The following is a 20,387-nucleotide window of genomic DNA, read 5'->3' as shown; positions in this document are numbered from 1 at the left end:
TTCGCCGGTCTCCGGCGTTGACTTTTTCGATTTTTTTTTCTTCTTTTCTTTCTTTCTGTAACTTTTTTTTCGTTTAAACAACAATATTGCTGTGATTGACAGTAAAATTAACTAAACTACAGTTTAACATAGTAATATTGCTATATTAATCTATAACACAGTAATATTAACACAACAAAACTCATTATTATTGTGTAATAGAATAATATATTACTATGTTGACCGTTCAACAAATGTAAATATAATAGAAAAACAAAAGAATTAATATTACTGTGAGTGACAGTAATATTACTATAACAACAATAATATTACAATAATAGACAGTAATATTATTACGTTACTCCGTGAATAACTCAAACAAACAAAAAATCCAAACAAAATAATAATATTGATGTGGTTGACAACAATATTACTATAACAACAGTAATATTACTGTCAACCACAATAATATTATTGTGTTTACAGTAATATTACAATAATAGACAGTAATATTATTACGTTACTCCGTGAATAACTCAAACAAAATAAAAAACCCAAAAAAATTATAATATTGATGTTGTTGACAGTAATATTATTGTGTTTACAGTAATTTTACTGTCGACGACAGTAATATCATTACGTTGACTTGTCAACAAATCAAACAAAAAATAATAATAATAATAATAATATTACATTAATTTACTGTCAACGGCAGCACAATTACATAAATGTATTGTCAACGGCAGTACAATTACGTTAATCAACTGTCATATACAGTATAATTACGTTAATTTACTGTCAGTAACAGCACAATTACAGTCAACATTTACCGGCGGACGTAAAAAAAAAAAAAAAAAAAAAAAAAAAAACCTTAAAAGAACACTAAGAAAAGTCAACGCCGGAGACCGCCGGTCAACGCCGGAAAGGGGCGAAAAAATCCGGAAGAAAAGAAAAGAAAAAAGAAAAAAAAACAAAAGTCAACGCCGAAAACCGGCGAAAAAATCCGAAAGAAAGAAAAAAAAATTCAAAAAATATTGAAAAGTCAATGCCGGAATCCGGCGACAAATTGTTTTTTTTGAATTTTTTTTTGTTGGAAAAAAAAAATTTTGGGTCAAAATTGAATAATTTGTTAAATTTGGGGTCAAATTGATATTTAATTAAGTTAAGGATGAAATTTAAGCATATTAAAGTATGCTCTAAAAAAAGTCAAAATTGAATTTTTGTGGTCAAAATTGGATTTTTGTGGACAAAATTGATTAAATCGTGGTTACAATTAAGAATTGGGTATAAAGGGTTGAAGGTAATATTGACATATACATGAATGTTTCCTTTATTTATAATAAATATTAAAGGGATGTGCTTATTAGTGAAAAAGATATAGCCCCTAAACATAGAATAATAAAGATGTTTGGTTGAGTACTTATGCACAAAAAAACCCCTTCATTTATAGTTCTCTCTTATATAACCTGCAATACTTTTAATTTAATAGGCTGCACAATTTGAAAAAAAATTTATTTCTAATTTCAGCTACCCATTTATTCAATTATATCCTTGCCATCTCATCAACACTATCACTAATTATGTCACTGCCACCTCATTAGGCGATTTTTTTTTAATTTTTAATTTTTTTAATTTTTTAATTTGTTATTTTGTTTTTTAATTTTTTTTTCTCTATCATGTATATTAATCAACTATGAGATATAAACATAGTCGATTAAGAAACTGACTATTAAAAAAAAATTATGTAAAAATGAAAATCAACACTATTTGTATATAACAAATAATTTACATAAATTGCTATTGATTTATACAAATAGGAACCCAAAAATGAATTAAAAAAATGAAATCAAGTAACCTTAATCGACTACCAAAACAGTCGATTAACACTTTAATCGACTACCAGAGCATAGTCGACTAACTTAATCGACTACCGAAAAATACATAGTCGATTAAGAGTACACCCTGCGCGAATTTCTCTACCCGCGCCGTCTTCCGCCGGATCTACCAAAAAACCATAGATATGCCATTTTTCGTCACCACGCCACCGCTACACCACACCATCACCACTATACTTCCATATTCTGACGGTTTTTAATGACAAATAAAGTAAATTACAACCAACAACCACCAACCCAAACAAAACCACCACCATCAAAAGCACCAATACAAAGCCACCCAAACCCAATTTTCTCCATCACCCATATCCAAAAAGAATTGGCAGCAAAATCAAATTAAAAACCCATAACCTCCGGCGACAAAGAAGAAATTTTCGCAAAATCGAGAAACTGTGGGTAATGGAACGCTAATTGGGGTATTCGCTAGTGCAAGATCATCCGCCGCATTGTCGCCATAGTCTTTGCCGTGGATTTCCAGAAGTTGTTCGTAATTTAGGTCATGATGGTGGCGGAGGGGGAGAGAGATTTGAGATTTGAATACTGAGAAGATAAATGATAGATATGGCAGAGAAAAAAAAAAGGGTTTGGAAAAGATGATATATAATTAGGGATAAAATAGTTATAATCAAATAAAAATAGTTTTGGAATTATATAAATATCATTTGGATGAAATATTAGATAAGAGGGTTTTCTCTAATTATTTTTTAGAGGGGGTGTTTCCCTGTAAATTTTCTCTTATTTATAATAACGGATATAAGTCCAGTTACAGTTTAACTAGAATTTCTAATTTAAATATAAGTTACAGTTACAATTCTCGCATATCCAAAAATTATGAGGTCCTCGGTTCAAAATTCATCTCAAAGATTTCCTCCCCATGCCCATTGTAAAGCAAACTTCTACTAATTGAAGTCCAAGAGATTAATATTGATGCAGAGGTGGCGGAGCTGAAATTGTGTGGGACCAAGTTTTTTCGAACTGGAACAACGAGGGGAGTTAAACTCACAGTTACGCTGTGATGTGCGATGAATTTTGGCGTTTCGAGGTCGTTTAGGCCTTCAAAACGACGTTGTTGCTATTTTTAGGAAAATTTTAAATAATTCATAATCAACTCAAGAAAATTCGGATTTGAATTCCACAAGTTGGGATGTTTCCAAGTTTCGGTATTCTATTAGGGTTAGGAGCTATTTAGTTTTTTGCCTTTTTTTGGTAATTTTCTCGTTTTCCTAGTTTGATTAGGTTTTTCGTTTTCTTTAGTATAAATAGTTGCTCTAGGGTTTATTTTTCAGCATCTTTCATTATTAATAAAATTTCTGAGGACCAGAGTTATCGTGTTCTATAGAATTGATTCGTAGACATTAATTCCTTACCGTGCTTCCGTTCTGCGTCAAATATGAACTACACAAGACAATTGCGAGCTCATAAACATGTCCAAACAAATAAGAAGTCTTTGATTGTTCCTCACGTCTTATGCTCAATCTTAAATCCCAACAGAGATCGCCACTTAATGGAGTTGGATTTTACAGCCATCAAAATTGGCTCTTCTCGAACACCTTTTCTGACCCCTGATTGTCGAAAAATTGCTTCGTTTGACTGAAAAAATCCCATGCCTTGTGTCCCAGGGAACACTCCAATGCTCAAGTCAATACGGAAAAAATAGGTCAAGAAAGAGTAAATAAAGAAGGAAAATGAAAGAGAACATTACGTGAACAATGGTGTGTGCAAGAGATCGTATCTTCAAGTGGAGAATAATTTGTACTTATAGATAATACCTGGAGTCTTTGAATGAAAATATAATTCTTTGAGATTTGATCAAGATTCAGTTCACTTCCATATAGGAAGGATCCTGCAACTAGGTTTATCCGTCGTCCCATAATTTACCGGATAATTCATCGTGCGCAAGAGTAAAAGATAATTGACAAGACCAACAATGAGATGCCGAATTCCGCCCCCTGCAGTCCTTATGTGAAAACCTAATTGTTTTTTATTTTTTAATATCGGGGGTTAAAGCCCCTCACTCCTTCACAGTTCCACTAGAAAATACGGAAACTTTAATCTTATAGTACATTCAGTACACAAAAAGACTTATGATATTCGATTGTAACCCACCGATATCCGAGTCTTTGCCATGTGAACAATAATTAATGAAAAACTCATGCCAACTTTAATATAATTATTGTTTGAGAAATAATCATATCATAACATATGGCTTTTATAGCAAGGCAACCACTTTATTATGCCCGACCATCATAATTCATATATAATGATACTTTGCTTTGCAAAAAATAGTAAGCAAATAATTTTTAATCAAAGAAAGGTGCTATTATGTGTCGCTAAAATATAGGTCCTAAAATTAGTGATGCTTATTAGATGATTGAAAATGCATCTCAACATAATAATTAAGCTACTTTAAGAAATAGTTCATTTACTTGTATAATATATAAACAACTTTTGTTGTTGCATAATTACAATTAAACTAATAAAACTAAAAGAATATCAATAGGGTCCATTTGATATACACCCTTAATATGTAAAATATATAGGGATAAGTCCACTCCTAAAATATTTTCTTTGAGATACCCCCTGAAGAGGCAAAAATACTATTGTGCCCTTATGTGCATTTTCTCCCAACTGCATTCAGTAATTTCGCCAGCTGCATTCAACATTCTGGCCAACTGTATTAGCATTTTCGACCTGCATTTATCATTTTTATAGATTTTTTTAATAAAAAATATAAATGTTTATTTTATTATTATTTTTTTATTTGTACCTTCGTTTTGTATTTTTTTTAATTATTTTTAATTTTTAATTTTTAATTTTTTAATTTTAATTTTTTTAATTTTTAATTTTTTTAATTTTATTTTTTTAACTTTTTTTATTTTTTTTCAAATTTTTGATAAATTTACTGTTCTGAAATTACTACACATGACTATAGTATACCATAGTCATGTACTATTTTTTTACCCCAAAGTTATGATCGATCGATTATATAAACCGTTGATTATATAAAAAAAATTCATCTACACCAATAAATAAATTCAAAATTTGATTCATGATATCATAGAGAATTTAGTCCCCAACAAAAAAAATGAAAAAAAACACAATCATCAACTCACTATACATCAGAAAAACAACATAGCTTTTATATAACTATATATAACTACATGAAACTATACATGACTATAGTTATTTATACGACTAAATTTGACTCAAATCCCACTTGTCAACACGAAAACCGCTTGTTTTGAACGACGGACACAATCCATTCCGCAAAAACTTACTACATAGTAGTTCAAACACAAGACCTGTAAAAAAGAAAAAGAGTTAAACAAACAATGAATTTTGCTTCAAATTTGAATGTGCACACACACACACACACACACTATCACCTACACTATCACATACTGATATACATATATACTCCCCACATAACTCACACATGACTACATGACTACATAGTTATATATAACTATATATTACTACATGTTACTACACCATATATTACTGTATGTTACTACACGTGACTATATATGACTACATGTATATGACCACATGTGACTATATACATGCATGTAACTTTGTTTGTCCCTTCAAGTACCTGACTTTGTTCTCCAGGCGATCCGAGACATGAATATATATTACTACATGTTACTCCACCATATATTACTGTATGTTACTACACATGACTGTATATGACTACATGTATATGACCACATGTGACTATATATATACACGTATGTGACTTTGTTCTCCAGGTGATCCGAGACAACTTATATTGTCAAATTACAAACATAGAGTATGCTAGTCATTGTTCTTCGTATAACCAAAAGTCAAAGATCAAAGTAAGTTGAAGTGGAAACCATAGATAAAATAATAGTTGAAACACAGGTAAAGTAGTCACCTAATTCATTCTTGATAAATAAAATATCAATATCATATTACCAACAAAACATTCTCAGCACGAATTTACATATACTCCCAAGTATAAATAAAGGTAACCAAATCATTTGAGGACCAATAAACAGTGATTTAACATATTAAGACACATTAAAATTCATTACCTTTTATGCGCCTTCAATGGATGAACTCTTCTGCTTCAACATAGCAAATGCAGTAAGTTTTGTCACACCACCACCAGGAACAAGTTTCGGGCGTTTTTTATTATGTTTCTTGCCACATCAATCGCGTTTTATGTACAAGCCTACTCCCAAAGTTAAACTCATAGCTTCACACCAAAAAAAGAAAAAAAAAATTAGAACCAAAACTCAAAAAATATCTGCAAAATTTGATGGTGGCGAGGACGTCGGCGACGGTGGTGGACGAAGAGAGGGAGCGGAACGGCGGAGGGCGTCGGCGACGGTGGTGCACGAAGAGAGGGAGAGAGGCGGCGGAGGTCGTCAGCGACGGTGGTGGAAGAAGAAAGGATGTGGAACTGCGTTTTTTCCTAGGAAGATAAAAGATATGGAGACGCCGGATCTGGGAGGATTAGAGAGAGAGATGAAGAGAGAGAGATGGAGAGATTGGATTTGGGAGAGTTAGAGAGCGAGATGAAGAGAGAGGGTGAGATGTAACGACGTGTGAGTAAAAGAGAATGTTATAGGGCTTAGGGCAAACTGAAGGGCAAAAAGGTCACTTCAAGTTGTCCAGGGGTCTGCCAAATTAAGATAAAAAACTTGGGTTTTGGTCAAAAAGGTGAAAAAAGACAGGGATCTCCTCTAATATATTTTCAAAAGTAGGGGGTATCCCTCATTTTCTCATATCAATATTATCAAGTATTTTATATTATTAGTGAATAAGAAAAATAATTTTTTTATCGCACCGAATTTTTATCTAGATTATTTATTTCTTTTTGAGCAAGTTTTTTCACTCCAATTTCGAAATTCTGTTTTCTTTTAAGGGTAATATAAATATAATGGTGGAGTTCTAATGAAAACTCATAATTTAAAAAATAAATAAACTATATTTTATATTAATAATTTAGTGTGTAATAACTAAAGGGTAATATAAAAAAAAAAGGGTCCATTTGGTATACACCCCTGGAATGGAAAATTTATAAGGATAGGTCCACCCCTAAAATTCTTCTTTTGAGATACCTCTCTGGAGAGGCAAAAATACCATTGTGCCCTTAAGTGCAATTTTCGCCCAACTGCAATCAGTATTTTTGCCCCCGCATTCAACATAATGCCCAACTGCATATAGCATTTTGGGCCTGCATTTATCATTTTTATAAATTTTTTTAATAAAAAATAGGCTTAGTTCCACTTTGCACCCTTGAAATATATCATTTTGGCACTTTACACCCTCGAAATAAATTAATAGCACTTTGCACCCTCGAAATACAATAAATCATGCATAATGCACCCCAAATGAATTTTTATTATTATTTTTTATATATACCATATTTTGTATTTTTTAATTTTTTAATTTTAATTTTTTTTTTTTATTTTATTTTATTTTTTTATTTTAATTTTTAATTTTTTTTAATTTTTTTAATTTTTTTTAATCATTTAATATTCTTATTTTTTTTATAAATTTACTGTACTGAAATTGACTACACATGATTATAGTATACCACTGTCATGTATAGTTATTTGTAATCATGTACTGTCTTTTTACCCCAAACTTAATCTACACCAACAACAAAAATCACAATTTTAATCTTGATATTATGAATCAACTAACCCAAAAAAAAAAATACACAATCACATGCATATAATCTTCAAATCATGAACACGCATTACTATACATTAAAAAACACATAACATACTTATAACTATAAGCACACGTGACTATAGTTATATACAATTATCTATAGTTATATAAGTGGCATAAGTCTGGAGTACAATAGCATGAATGCAACTTCACATGGCACTACTCTTGCATCTTATTCGTTGCATCTCATAACGTTATACAAAGCAAAACCTGTGACAAAAAAATACAAGTTAAAGAAAACGAAGAACAAAATGGAACAAGCAAATTACATTACATGAAAAAAATACAAAAAAACAATGAAAGACATTTTTTTGATAAATTTACTTTGGTGAACTATAGTTACAAGTAGTTATGTGCATTATTGTTACTGCATATGACTAGATATGACTATATGTAATCAACTATAGTCACATGTAGTTATGTTCATTCTTGTTCTACATGTGACTATATATGACTACACGTACCTGACCACATGTGACTATATATGTATATAAATAAAATTCATCTACACCACCAAAAAGTTCACAATTCAATGATGAATAGAACAATGTAGTTGAAAAAAATAATATATTTACTTATTGTAGTGAAATTCTATCATACAAAATCATTTGATTTGTTGTATGTTCTTGAGACAGAATTAATGAGATGACAAATAAAATCAGATAATAAAAAGTGAGAATCAATGAGTTATGCATACATATAATTTAGAATTGTAGGTATGTATATGTAGAGTAGAATGTTAATTAAAAAAAAAAAAAAAACAAAGCAGAATCTTATACATAAGTATAAATAACAATTTTTATTACAAATATCAATTGAAAAAACACAGTCATGTGCATATGTTACTGTATATTACTATATATTACTACATGTAACCATAGTTTTGTATAGTAATGTGTAGTAGTATAACCATCCTCTATTTACCTTGGTGTCCATCTCTATGTAACTCCACAGGACCAATCATCAGCACTCCACACAAATTCATCAAGCAAAACAATTCATCAAGCAATAATTCATTTTATTACAGGAAAAAATATACCTAAACAATTGGGTAAATCACAAATTCTAGTTTTTTCACATAGTTCGAATTTAATACAAGTGCCCAACATCAATCCATGAAACAAACAAAAATGACAACAAATTACCTCATATTTTTCAAGGAACGAGTTCCAATCTTACCAAGCCAGAAACTCGTGCGGCGGGATATGTATTCCGTTCGTGGATTGCGGCCGGGATACGGATCCTATTCTCCGGCAATACAAATCGTCGTCGAAATACAGATCCCGTGCAGCGATGGCAGACGACGGCGGGGGGAGCAGCGTCGGCGGCGGAGGGAGCAGAAGTTGCAGGCGGCGTCGGCGGAGGGAGCAGCGGCTCTGTTTTTGTCAGGAGCAGCGGCTTCGTTCTCGTTGGGAGCAGCGGCTGCGGGCGGCGGTGGGGAGCAGCAACGGTGGGCTACGCAAGTTGGGGGAGAAGGAGAAGAGGGTCACATGGCTTTGGATAGAGAGAGAGTTAGAGAGAGAAGAAGAGAAATAGGGGGAGAGATGTCACGAGAGAGAGAGAGAGAGAGAGAGAGAGGAGAGAGAGAGAGAGAGAGAGAGAGAGAGAGAGAGAGAGAGAGAGAGAGAGAGAGAGAGAGAGAGAGAGAGAGAGAGAGAGAGAGAGAGAGAGAGAGAGAGAGAGAGAGAGAGAGAGAGAGAGGAGGGAGAGTGGTTGGAAAGATGGAACGGCTGAATAAGTGGGAGAGAAAAAACTAGGGTTTGAATTGAAATTAAAAGGGTAAAACAGGTAATTCAAGTTGTTCAGGGGGTCTCACTAATTAAGACTAGAATTTGAGTTTTTGACTAGGGAAAAAAAATTCATAGGACCTATCCATTCAAAACTAGGGGGCTATCCCACATTTCCCCTAAGAAAAATAACTGAAATAATTATAGGTAAAAACGTTTTACACATATTTCTCCCATTAGAAAAGTTGTATTTAACTACTGATTTATATGTCCATAAAGCTCTATTGGTTCTATTGATATAAATTAATTGTTATTCTATTAATGGTGTTGCAACTATAATTGTTGTGTGAAGCATAATTTAACAACTAAAAATCAGAATCAAAAGATGCACGATATAAAATGGTTCAGACAAAATTGTGGCCTATATCCACGAGAACCTACAATCAATGTTTCACTAATTTAGATTTAAGAGTACAATAATTGGACTTGATAAACACACTAAAGATCCCCTCTTTATGTTATGGTGTTGCAACTATAATTGTTGTGTGAAGCATAATTTAACAACTAAAATCAGAATCAAAAGATGCACGATATAAAATGGTTCAGACAAAATTGTGACCTATATCCACGAGGACCTACAATCAATGTTTCACTAGTTTAGATTTAAGAGTACAATAATTGGACTTGATAAACACACTAAAGATCCCCTCTTTATGTTATTTGTCGTTCTTGTACACAACTCGAACTTGTTGTTTTCACAATAGATTATTCATCTGCACTCTTGGATTCCCTCCAATGTTGAACTTCCTTCAGACGACGAACCGACATCTCCCGATATCTTTTAAGCACTTCTCCTGGTCTTCTTTATGGCCTGATAGAAGAAACTTGTATTGTTGCAACACCTGCACCTGCAATCTCCGCCTCTGCCAATATGTTATCAACAAACTCCCTTATACGCAAGAATCCACACATAAGTCTTTTAGGAAGAACAAACAACTCAAGAATTTATATGTGTTTTATTCTTTCAAGGTTCGTAAATGAATATACGTTTGGCATAATAATTCTTCTATAGACTTCGAGATGAATCTAGCCATAAGTAGTGATCACTCAGACATAGGGTTGACAATTTTTTTTCACCTAGTCCTTTTATAAACAAAATTTTAATTCACAAAAAAAATATCGATTCAAATTCATATTACAAGAATAAACAAATCTACTTTTTGCATTCTATATATGTTATCCCATGCAAGCGCTTAAGATGTAGTACTCCTATCGAGTTACTTTATTATTTTGAATTGGTCTAGTAGAACTATGAGATTATTCAGTATAAGTAATGTAACTGTTAAAACTTGTTCCTAGTAGATGAGTTAAACCAATAATGAGGATACCGACCTTTCATTTTTTAGACTAGCACTTAGAGTACACCAGTGTTGCGACATCGGCATACTTGAGTGAGTGCTCATATATATGAGTTCAGTGAACTCCCTCTCCTTAAAAATCTCTTAAGAGACCAAAACATCACCCAAACATCATATAGAGGACCACATGTGTCGTGACCTGTCCCTGAGTCTCATCGAAGACCGCTCCAATGGTTAATATTCGCACAATCCAAAATCTAGTGTGAAGTTTGTGCATTGTAGTAGGGTATTCGAGCGCTTGATTAGTCTTGGATGTCCTGTGTGTTCTGATGGGTTATAATCCATGGAGTCTCTGGCCAGAGATGACAGTGGGATGATTAGGAAAATGAGTTTCTCTAACACACAAGAACGGATAATATTACCTAGAACGTTCGCACAATTATGAATAATAATGGAGGTCTCGGTGGACCAATACCTCAACTTCAATCGGCACATATGTGTCGGAGGGATCGTACTGTAAGTTAACTAAATCACACGGTTCTTGCATGCACTTCATTTGTATCTAGGGAATCATTATGCGTAGTTGCTAGACGCCAATCTTGATTCGTTGGGCATTCACAGATTTGATCGGGGATTAAGTTAAAACGAATTTTATCTTAATTTGGGCTCTACGGAAAATTCCTTGTAAGGACAATGTGTTGTTCGAATCACAAAGAATTGTGAGCACACGGTTAGCTAACACTTGAACCATTGATGGCCATATTTTTCGTGTACTGTAGATCATTGAAAACAACGAGCTAAGATTAAGTTGTTAATCTTTGCATAATTGAAGTTCAATACAATTGGATCCGAGGTTCGTAATTGTTAATTACATATTGAAATGAATAGAGAAAAGAAAAACTGTAAAAATTTAGTGAACTTTCTAAATTGAAAAAACTTCACATTTTATAGGAGTAAAAATGAAGAGAATATAGAAGAATGAAATTAAAAAACTAAAAAATGTATATAATACATTAAATATTAAAAAATGAAGCGTAGTACTAACCCTATATATTTAAGTTAGTGAGGGCTACCTCCAACTATCTCTTAATTTATGTTGAACACATTCTATTCACTATTCAGTTTAAATAATATATAAATGATTTGAACTTTGAACAAAAGAAGACCAAATTAATTTTCTTACAGACTAGAGAGTTGAAACTAGTTCCCAACACTAATGAATTTTTTTTTGATAATTCCAATGAAACCAAACTCCAATCATGTTCACATCATTATTACACTGATTTTTTTTTCATTAAATGTCAAAATATCCAACGAGGATTTAAGAAAAAAAAAAAAAGTCCAATTGCACCTGACTTTAAAGCTAAATTTACCTTTTTCTCCTGGCCAATAAACAAGCAAGACAAAAAGTATAAAGAAGCTCCAAATCTTTTTTCTTCTTTTTTAAAGGAAAAAATAAAAAGAAAAAAGAAAAGAAAAAAAACACAAAAACAATTCCAACAACAAATGGATGCTGTCAATGCGTCAGCCCCCACTTTGCCCTTTTTCTCAAAAAGAAGAAAAAAAAATTATATATATATATATATAATTTTTTTTTTTTTTTGTTTTCTCCAAACCGAGAAAAGAATTCCACCCCCCATTACCATGTCCCATTTGGTAAAAAAAAATATAATATTATCATTCGTCTTAATTTGCATTCACACCTCCCTACATTATGGTTATTTAGCAACACCACCCCAAATATTTGAAATTTTGGCATGAACATCCCTTATTTGTAGGGGTGAGAATTGGAATGGAAATTTTAATATCGCAGATTCCGATACAAAAAAAATCGATATTGGAATACTATTTTTCATTCCGAATTTTAAAATTCTGATTTCCGATTGTTCGGAAATAATTTGGATCGAAGTTGGAATATATAAGAGATTTTTATTTTTGATCCGATTAAAAAAAATCTGAAATTACATTTAAGATATCAATATTATTATGTATTTTATATTTTAGGTGATCAAAATTGAAATTTTCCAATTCCATTGATTCCAATAAAAAAAAATCGATTTTGGAACAAGTTTTTTCATTTCAATTTTCAAAATTTCGATTTACGATATTTTTTGGAACAAAATTGGAATTAGTTTTTTACTTCCGAAAATGGGGTTTTTCAGACATGGCTACTTCCAATCCGTCCGACTTATTCCCCTAGTTATACATATTGAACCAAGTCAAAATTAGAAAATTATGGCAAATTCAAAATAAAATTTGTAATTTTCATTCTGCATTTTAAAATCTGCAGTGATAACTACTTTCCCCTTCCATTTTTTAATGAAAATGCTAAATTTCATTTGAGTGTTTCCAATTTTCACCCTAAATGTAGTAAAAGAAAGACAAAAAAATAATCTACACTATATTAACATTAACATTAAGGGTAAAATAATTTTAATAAAAGTATTACTGAAAATCGACGCAAGGGAATAGTTGCTAAATTACTATAATTCACCGGAGGTGAATCCTAATATCTGAATGCTCGTTTAGTTAGTAAAATAAGTCATGATTAATTAAATAAATTAGGTCTTATTAGATGTTTGGTTATTTCACCAACTTTTCTGGCCGCCCAACAATTATTTAAAAAAAAAAAAAATCCTCTAATCACTAATAATTGAGAAATCATTTATTGAACTATTATGTTCTCCTAAAATCACTTATCTTGGCTAGTCGTATCTTAGAAAACAAACGAGCCCTAAATAATTAAAGACGTGGTTGTCAAAAAAAAAAAATAGTTCAGGGAGGTGAAAAGCAAAGTTTCAAATATTTAGGGTTTTGGTGCAAAACAGTCAATAGTATAGGGACGTTGATGCAAATTATATCCTATATAGATAGATACATGCAAAAAAGTGTATGCATAATATAATATAGAATATAGATACACGATTTGTCCAGTATAGAGAGGCGTGCGACCATAATATATAAATAGGCACACCACAGAGTTGCTTCCATTTGTATACTATTTACCCCTTTTGTTTTTCTTCCTTCCTTCCTTTCTTCCTTCCTTCCCTTCATACGTGCACTTCAGATTCCCCTTACTTTCTCTCTCTTCTTTCTCTCTCTCTTCTTTCTCACTCCTCTCTTAATTTTCAGACCAACATTAAATCTTGTCCTAATCTTCGCTAATCCCTTTTTTTTTTCTTTTTTTTTTCTTGAGGTAGCCCATATATTAAATTAGTTTATTGGGTTGCCTCAAAATTGTGTGATCTGGTGCATGTTTTAATGGCGAGCTCGAGTGGGACCCACAAAGAAGGGGGCGGGGGCGGGGGCGGGGGTGGAAATAAGAAACATGGTACAGCTGTAACAACTTCATCATCTTCTTACAGTGGAAGCTTGCATGGTGGAGAATGGGGTGTGCCAACTTTCCAGCATCAGCAGAATATTTCTATGGACTGGACACCTGAAGAACAAGTCATGCTGGAAGAGGGTTTGGCTCAGTGAGTTTTATTATTAAATTTAATTAATTTATTTCAATTTTTGCTGATTTTCTTGATTTTCTTTTTTATGTAATTTTTGCTGATTTTGGTTGATTTTTTTGTTTTTTTTTTTTTTTTTTTTTTTGAATTTTGGATCCGATGGGGTAGTTTGATTTGATTTGATTATTGGAGAAATTGAACAGAAAATGTTGCATGTGATTTTGTTGATTTTGTAGTTTGAATTTGTTTCGACTTTCGATTAATGATTCTTGATTTTGGATTTTGGATCCCATGGGGTAGTTTGATTTGATTGGATGATTGAAAAGATTAAACATATAATGTTGTTGCATGTGATTTGGTTTGATTTTGTTTCGATTAATGATTCCGGTTTTTTTCTCTTTTTTTTCTTTTTCTTTCTGAAATTGAGTTTCCCTTTATGAGTTCTTTCGCAGATTTGTTCGTATAGTTGCCATTTCTTCTGTCGAAGTAAAACAATGATTTCGATGAAAAATATGATCGAGATTGAAAATCGTGTTTTTCTCCCGATTGAAGTTGCTTTGATCTAATAGTTATAGGGATTACACTGTATATTTCGATTTCCATTATGTTTTCCTGAAACTGATTTGTTAATGGAGTTTGATTTTCGGGCCGGGCCGATGCTACTTTCGATTTGGATGTTTAGGGGGGGGGGGGGGTGGGGGGGGGGGGGGTAGGTAGGTGGGAGTGGGTAGGTAAGATTGTTCTTTGAATGCTCTGTTCTGTTCTGCTCTGGCTTTTGCTGTCTAATTAATAATCTTTCTAGAATAATTACTAGTGAAGAAAAAATTAATGACAAAACTCCTAATTATTTTCGCAACGAAAATTAATTTCGATTTCATTTAATTTAATCCATGTAGTAATTAAGGCCACATCCTCCCTTATCTGTCATAATTGTTTTTAGGTATTGAAGTCTTTGTCGGTGTACATACTTAGAATTAAGATCGAGTGACATTATTTTGATTAGTGAAACATACTACGAAATTGAGCATCTACAATAATTTGGTAATTTTCGATTTTTTATTTTCTGTTTAGTAAATAATCCTTGTGCAATTGTTTTATCATCTTGTCAATATCTATAGGTATGCGTCCGAGTCGAACATTATCCGGTACGCAAAGATTGCAGTGCAGCTAAAGAACAAGACTGTGCGTGACGTGGCATTGCGCTGCAGATGGATGACTGTGAGTTTTTTCATCATAGAAATATTTTTACCGTCTTTAAAAATAAAAAAATATTTTTTTTTAATTGCATTTTTCGTTATTGAAATAGCCGATTTCGACTTTTGATGAAATTTATTATTGGGATTGGGGAGAAGAATTTGAATTAGTCAAGATTATTATGAGTTATCGATGACTTGATTTACGTAATGTTTACTTTAGTGTAGTTATTTTGAGTGATCGGTTCAAAACTATGCAGAAGAAAGAGATTAGCAAGAGACGAAAGGACGACTTCAATGCACGGAAAATTAAAGACCGAAAGGTAACTACTTTTACTCAACTTCATTCTCTATTTCTACTCGTAGGAATCAACTTTTATACGTTTATTTCGATGTGAGGTTGATCAATTAAATTTTTTTATTGCCATACATAACACAAGGTTGCAAAAATTTTACTTTTTTTTTTTCGAAGTCGCGTAATTTTTACTAAAAATGTCACACCTAAAGTATGTGGACCTTCGCAGTGGCGGATCCTATATAAGGCCACGGGGGGCCATGGCCCCCCAACATTTCTCGAAAACAAAGCATTTTATATAGATATTTGTTATTTTTCGAAATAGTGTTGCAATTCAATTGTATGTTTTGCCGCCTCAAAATAAAATAAATTTTTGTTACGAATTAAAAATGTACTTTAGTCTTCATATGCTCATTGACTTAGATACGATACATATATATATATTTTTTAATTATGGTTTGCTGCTGATTAGTTACTATTACGAGTCAAAATCAAATAAATTGTTGATTTATTTTTGTCAGGAAAAGGTTATACTTAACGATTCTTCTTCGGTGAAGCCTTCTCGCTTGGCAATCCAGTCGGGTTTATCTCACGCTCCGGGAATTGTTTCTAATTGCAACGATGACATCATCTCCTACAATGGTTCGCTCATTATCTGAAACATTAGATTAATGGTTTCGATTAGCATCACAAGTTATAATTATTATCTTATTTTCGCTATTAGCATGAATTAGTTTTTATAATTAACTTCCATGCTCGCATACAAAATTCGGAACAATTCGATTTTCGTATTATCATATAGGCCACATGATAAGTCATTTTGTGTGTTTTCAAGGATTTTACTAATGAACTCCAACTGCGTATTTTTTTTTAATTATCATCATATTTCATTTAGAATTTAATTTCTTCATATATGATTTAGACAATTAATGGGATAAATTGAGGTTATGAGTTGTGATCTAATGTAACACGGTTCTTCTAGAAACATCTAGCATAAAATTATTTGTGGGCGTTTTGCCGTTATGAAATACGAGATAACCCTATTCTAAATAATCGTTATAAGACTTGCACCTTAAAAAATGTATTTGACGAAAAACGAAAAAAATAATAATCATGATGTAATAATAATAATAATAATCAGTATAAGGTTAGTGTACAAGAGTAGTGTCGAATGTTTCTCTCTCTTAAAAAAACGAAAAAGAAAAAAGAGTAGTGCCGAGTGTTAATAGATAAATATAAGTATTTTCTAGGTACGATGAACTAGTCATTACGAAAGAGTGATTATGTGAGCTGTCTTTTACGAGGATCGAACGTGCAATTAGCCTTTGTTTCTATGAAACATATAAAATGTATAGTGTTGTACGAAAAGTGAAACATTGAATAAAAGGTCTTTAGACCTAACAACTATTATAAATTTTAATCGATGGAAATTTCATATTTCTTCGACTCTTGAATTTAGCAACGTAATAATAACCATTGGAGTTAAAATCAAGAAGGAAAAAAAAAGAATTTAGGCCTCGTTTGGTTAGGGAGATTAGCTATTATTAACTAAATAATTGTAGTCTGTTTGATGTTTGGTATCCTCAATAATTTGTCAGGTCAACCCGCAAATATGATATTATCATAGCTTATCTTGCTTTATCCTGCCTCTTAGGGAGATTTTTTGTTTGACGTTCTGGGGTCCGATAAAATAATTGGGTTTTCATTAGATTATTTAATCTTATCTTGGCTAGTCTTATCTTGATAACCAAACGAGGCCTTAATGTATAGATATTCAATTTTATAGAGCTGATAAATCACAGTATAGACTCTTCGACTGAATGAATTACTTTGATGTAATTATTGTAATTCGATTATAGATTGAGATCATATAAACAGCCTACAGTAAACATCTTTCTCGAATATCCGGAAATTCTTTATGGTATTTATAAAAAAAAATATCGTAAATATTAACGTATTTTACGTATGCAGATATAGACGGGGCCACAAGGCAGCTTCTTCAGCAGAATGCATGGACTTTTAAACAGATATCTACAAATCTTGCCACTCATCAGGTTAAGTTTTTATTTCATTATTTTTTATATATGCCAATAGATATAACTTATGTATGTATACTTTGCTTAATTATGTTCAATTTTTCGTTATTTCTTATTAATTATTATTATAAGGGCTTGTAAGTGATGTGCTTTCTCCCGATCTTACTCTCATGTTTTTGTTTTTCAGATACGCGAAAACATTGGGTTTTTGGGTCAAGCTCGAGATAACATCTTTAGAATATTGACCAAGTACGTAATCCAATCTCTCGATTATTATACGATTTTCATAATGAATTCTTGAAATAATGTATTTAATTTATCCTAATGGCGCTAGTAAAGTAAAGTCCGTTTTTTTTTGTTTTATTTATTTGTTTTGTGCAGCTTGAACGAGATGGGACCGACGATGAAGAAAATGCCGCCGCTTCCTAAGGTGAACGAAGAATTAGCGAACTCGATTCTTCCTCCGCTGACTTTCACAATCCAATGATAATCGAGCCTTCAAATGAATATCTAATTTACTTATATATTCCGAAGAAAAAAAAGTATTGTTGACTGAGTTCGGGCTAACAACAAAGGTAAACAAAATATTTATCTTTGTTATTTCAACTTTTGTCGGGGAAAATATTATTATTATTATTATTTTTTAACCTTATATAATTCCTAAAGTTTTGGTTACTTCATGGTAGAGAGTAACAAGGTATATCAGTTGTAAACCATTACACCCTGAAAAAAGAAAGTATGGATATTCTGAATTTTGTAGCTTTGTAATAACTTGATCTCTCTTTTTTAAGGTTTAATTTTATAAAATTATAAATATAATTTATGTATACTAGTTTATTTCATGTCCCTACTTTCGTAATTTGGTGAGAGGTCGGGGTTCGAATCCGTTTGCGTTCGTGTTTTTGTATTTCTTATCATGAAAAATATATTGGGTTATTGGTTAACTCTTGAGTTATAGGCACAAAAGTAGATAATTTGGATATAAGCTCTTAATTCTTTATGCATGTATTCATAATATCTATAATATATTCATATTAAACTATACTATTTTTTTAGATAAACCATAATAAGGGGTGAGCATGGATCGGTTCGGTTCGGTTTTTGGCAAAAACCGCTTATGAACTAGAAAAATTCGGTTTGTATGAAATAAAAACCAATACTATCGGTTTTAGTTCGATTTCTTTCGGTTTCGGTCCGTATTTCGGGTTTTTTCGGTTTTTGGTTTTGGATTTTCTCTTCTTCGGTTTGGTTTATCTTCTTCTCTTTATGCGATTTAAAGTACTAAAGTGTAGTAATTTTACAATTTGATATTTAAGTGAAAGAAATTAAAAACTTCAAATTTCTAAAATAGAAAATCCAATTTCAAATTAGTTATCATTTGGCTGCAAAACCAATTTTACATGTAGGTTCTCTAATGCATATAATTACAAACACATAATGTAAACAATGCAACCATATTTATGCTATTTATATGTATATTATGATGTAAAACGGCGTCATTTAAAGTTTTCGGTTCGGTTCAAGAGGTGCTTTTATGCTTGAAAAGAGCTTGTCGGTTTGGCTTGTAATGGTTCGGTTTGTCGGTTTTTGGTTATGTACTTCGGTTCTTATCTCACCCTAAACCATACTATGGTAGTGTTTGCAAATGCTTCTAAAAAAGTAGAAGTGGTGATTGTGAGTAAAAGGCTGTTTGGTTAAACTTATAAACTGTTAAAATAAGTTTATAAGATGTTTAAGAGCTTATAAGCTCTTTCAAAGTGTGTGGTATTTTTTTTTTAAACATCTTAAAATTAAAAAAAAAAAAAGTTGCTGGAGAGCAAATAAGATATTTTTTTAAAATTATTACCTCTACCCCATCTTTTTAAAATCTTATAATTATTAAAAATAGCTTATAAGCTCATTATCCAAACATTTTAAAAATTAATTCTAAAAGTAATATGTAATAACTTATCAACTTTTAAAACAATTTATCAGACGTAAGAGTTTATCATCTTTTTAAAATAAATTTAGCTAAACGGTCCCTAAAACTTGAAATAAATGCAATTAATTTATGAGTTGATGTATTTTCAAAATTGACATACCCCGACATTTAAAGTTGCCCATAATACCCTTTAACTCTCTCTCCTTCTCTTTCTATCCTTATTGATCTATTCCCTTTTTCTCTTTCAAATTGCTCCCCACCTTCTCATTTTCCCTCTCAAATAGATATCATCCCTATTTCACGTTAATTGTTGGCGCGATGGCAGTCGGAGAAAGCCCGACGACTCCATGATGGAGGATGATCGCAATGGCGCGATGACGAGATAAAAGCATATCTAGGGTTTTGAGTTGAGGTGGGTGCATACGATCGATCTAGAGTTATATAAGATTCTCCTTATTCATTATTGATTGTTAATCCAATTAATTAAATTGATTTCCTTCAAAACCAATATTAGATATATGAGCCCGTAAAATTCTCAATGCCAGTCATATTAGGTTGAAGTCGAGTAATTCGGAGAATAGTATTGAAATCTCCTCCAATGATCCAAGGAACACTTCAAGTGTGAAAAATTATAATTTTGTTGTTATGACTAACACCATTAGTAATAAAATAGGTTGACCATCAAATTGAGGGGTAAGTGTTACATACTAAGGGGCCGGGATAAAGTGTATTTAATTTATCATTTAAATTATTGTGTTGGTTTTGTTGAGTTAATAAAATAATTTACATAGAGTACGATGTCAGCACACTCATGTAAAA

General features: G+C 31.9%; 1 protein-coding gene across 1 annotated transcript; it reads left to right on the top strand.

The window, feature by feature from the left end:
- The first annotated feature begins 13,605 nt into the window (after positions 1–13,605).
- Positions 13,606–18,484, top strand: LOC105953913 (uncharacterized). The gene is made up of 7 exons (XM_012977595.2): positions 13,606–14,144; positions 15,242–15,341; positions 15,577–15,639; positions 16,133–16,253; positions 17,583–17,665; positions 17,835–17,896; positions 18,029–18,484. The coding sequence occupies exons 1-7, from the start codon at positions 13,930–13,932 to the stop codon at positions 18,132–18,134; spliced, it is 750 nt and encodes a 249-aa protein (XP_012833049.2). The 5' UTR covers positions 13,606–13,929; the 3' UTR covers positions 18,135–18,484.
- The last annotated feature ends 1,903 nt before the right edge of the window (positions 18,485–20,387 follow it).

This window comes from Erythranthe guttata, chromosome 7, assembly GCF_056151865.1.
Source record: "Erythranthe guttata isolate IM_541 chromosome 7, IM_541, whole genome shotgun sequence".
NCBI classification, from domain to species: Eukaryota; Viridiplantae; Streptophyta; class Magnoliopsida; order Lamiales; family Phrymaceae; genus Erythranthe; species Erythranthe guttata.
This window is presented reverse-complemented; position numbering and strand designations above follow the sequence as displayed.

Excerpts from the sequence above, each read along its gene's own strand:
- LOC105953913 (XM_012977595.2), top strand. The coding sequence starts at position 13,930 with ATGGCGAGCTCGAGTGGGACCCACAAAGAAGGGGGCGGGGGCGGGGGC. Across the intron at positions 17,666-17,834 it reads CAAATCTTGCCACTCATCAG|ATACGCGAAAACATTGGGTT; the intron begins GTTAAGTTTTTA and ends TTTGTTTTTCAG. Across the intron at positions 17,897-18,028 it reads ATCTTTAGAATATTGACCAA|CTTGAACGAGATGGGACCGA; the intron begins GTACGTAATCCA and ends TGTTTTGTGCAG.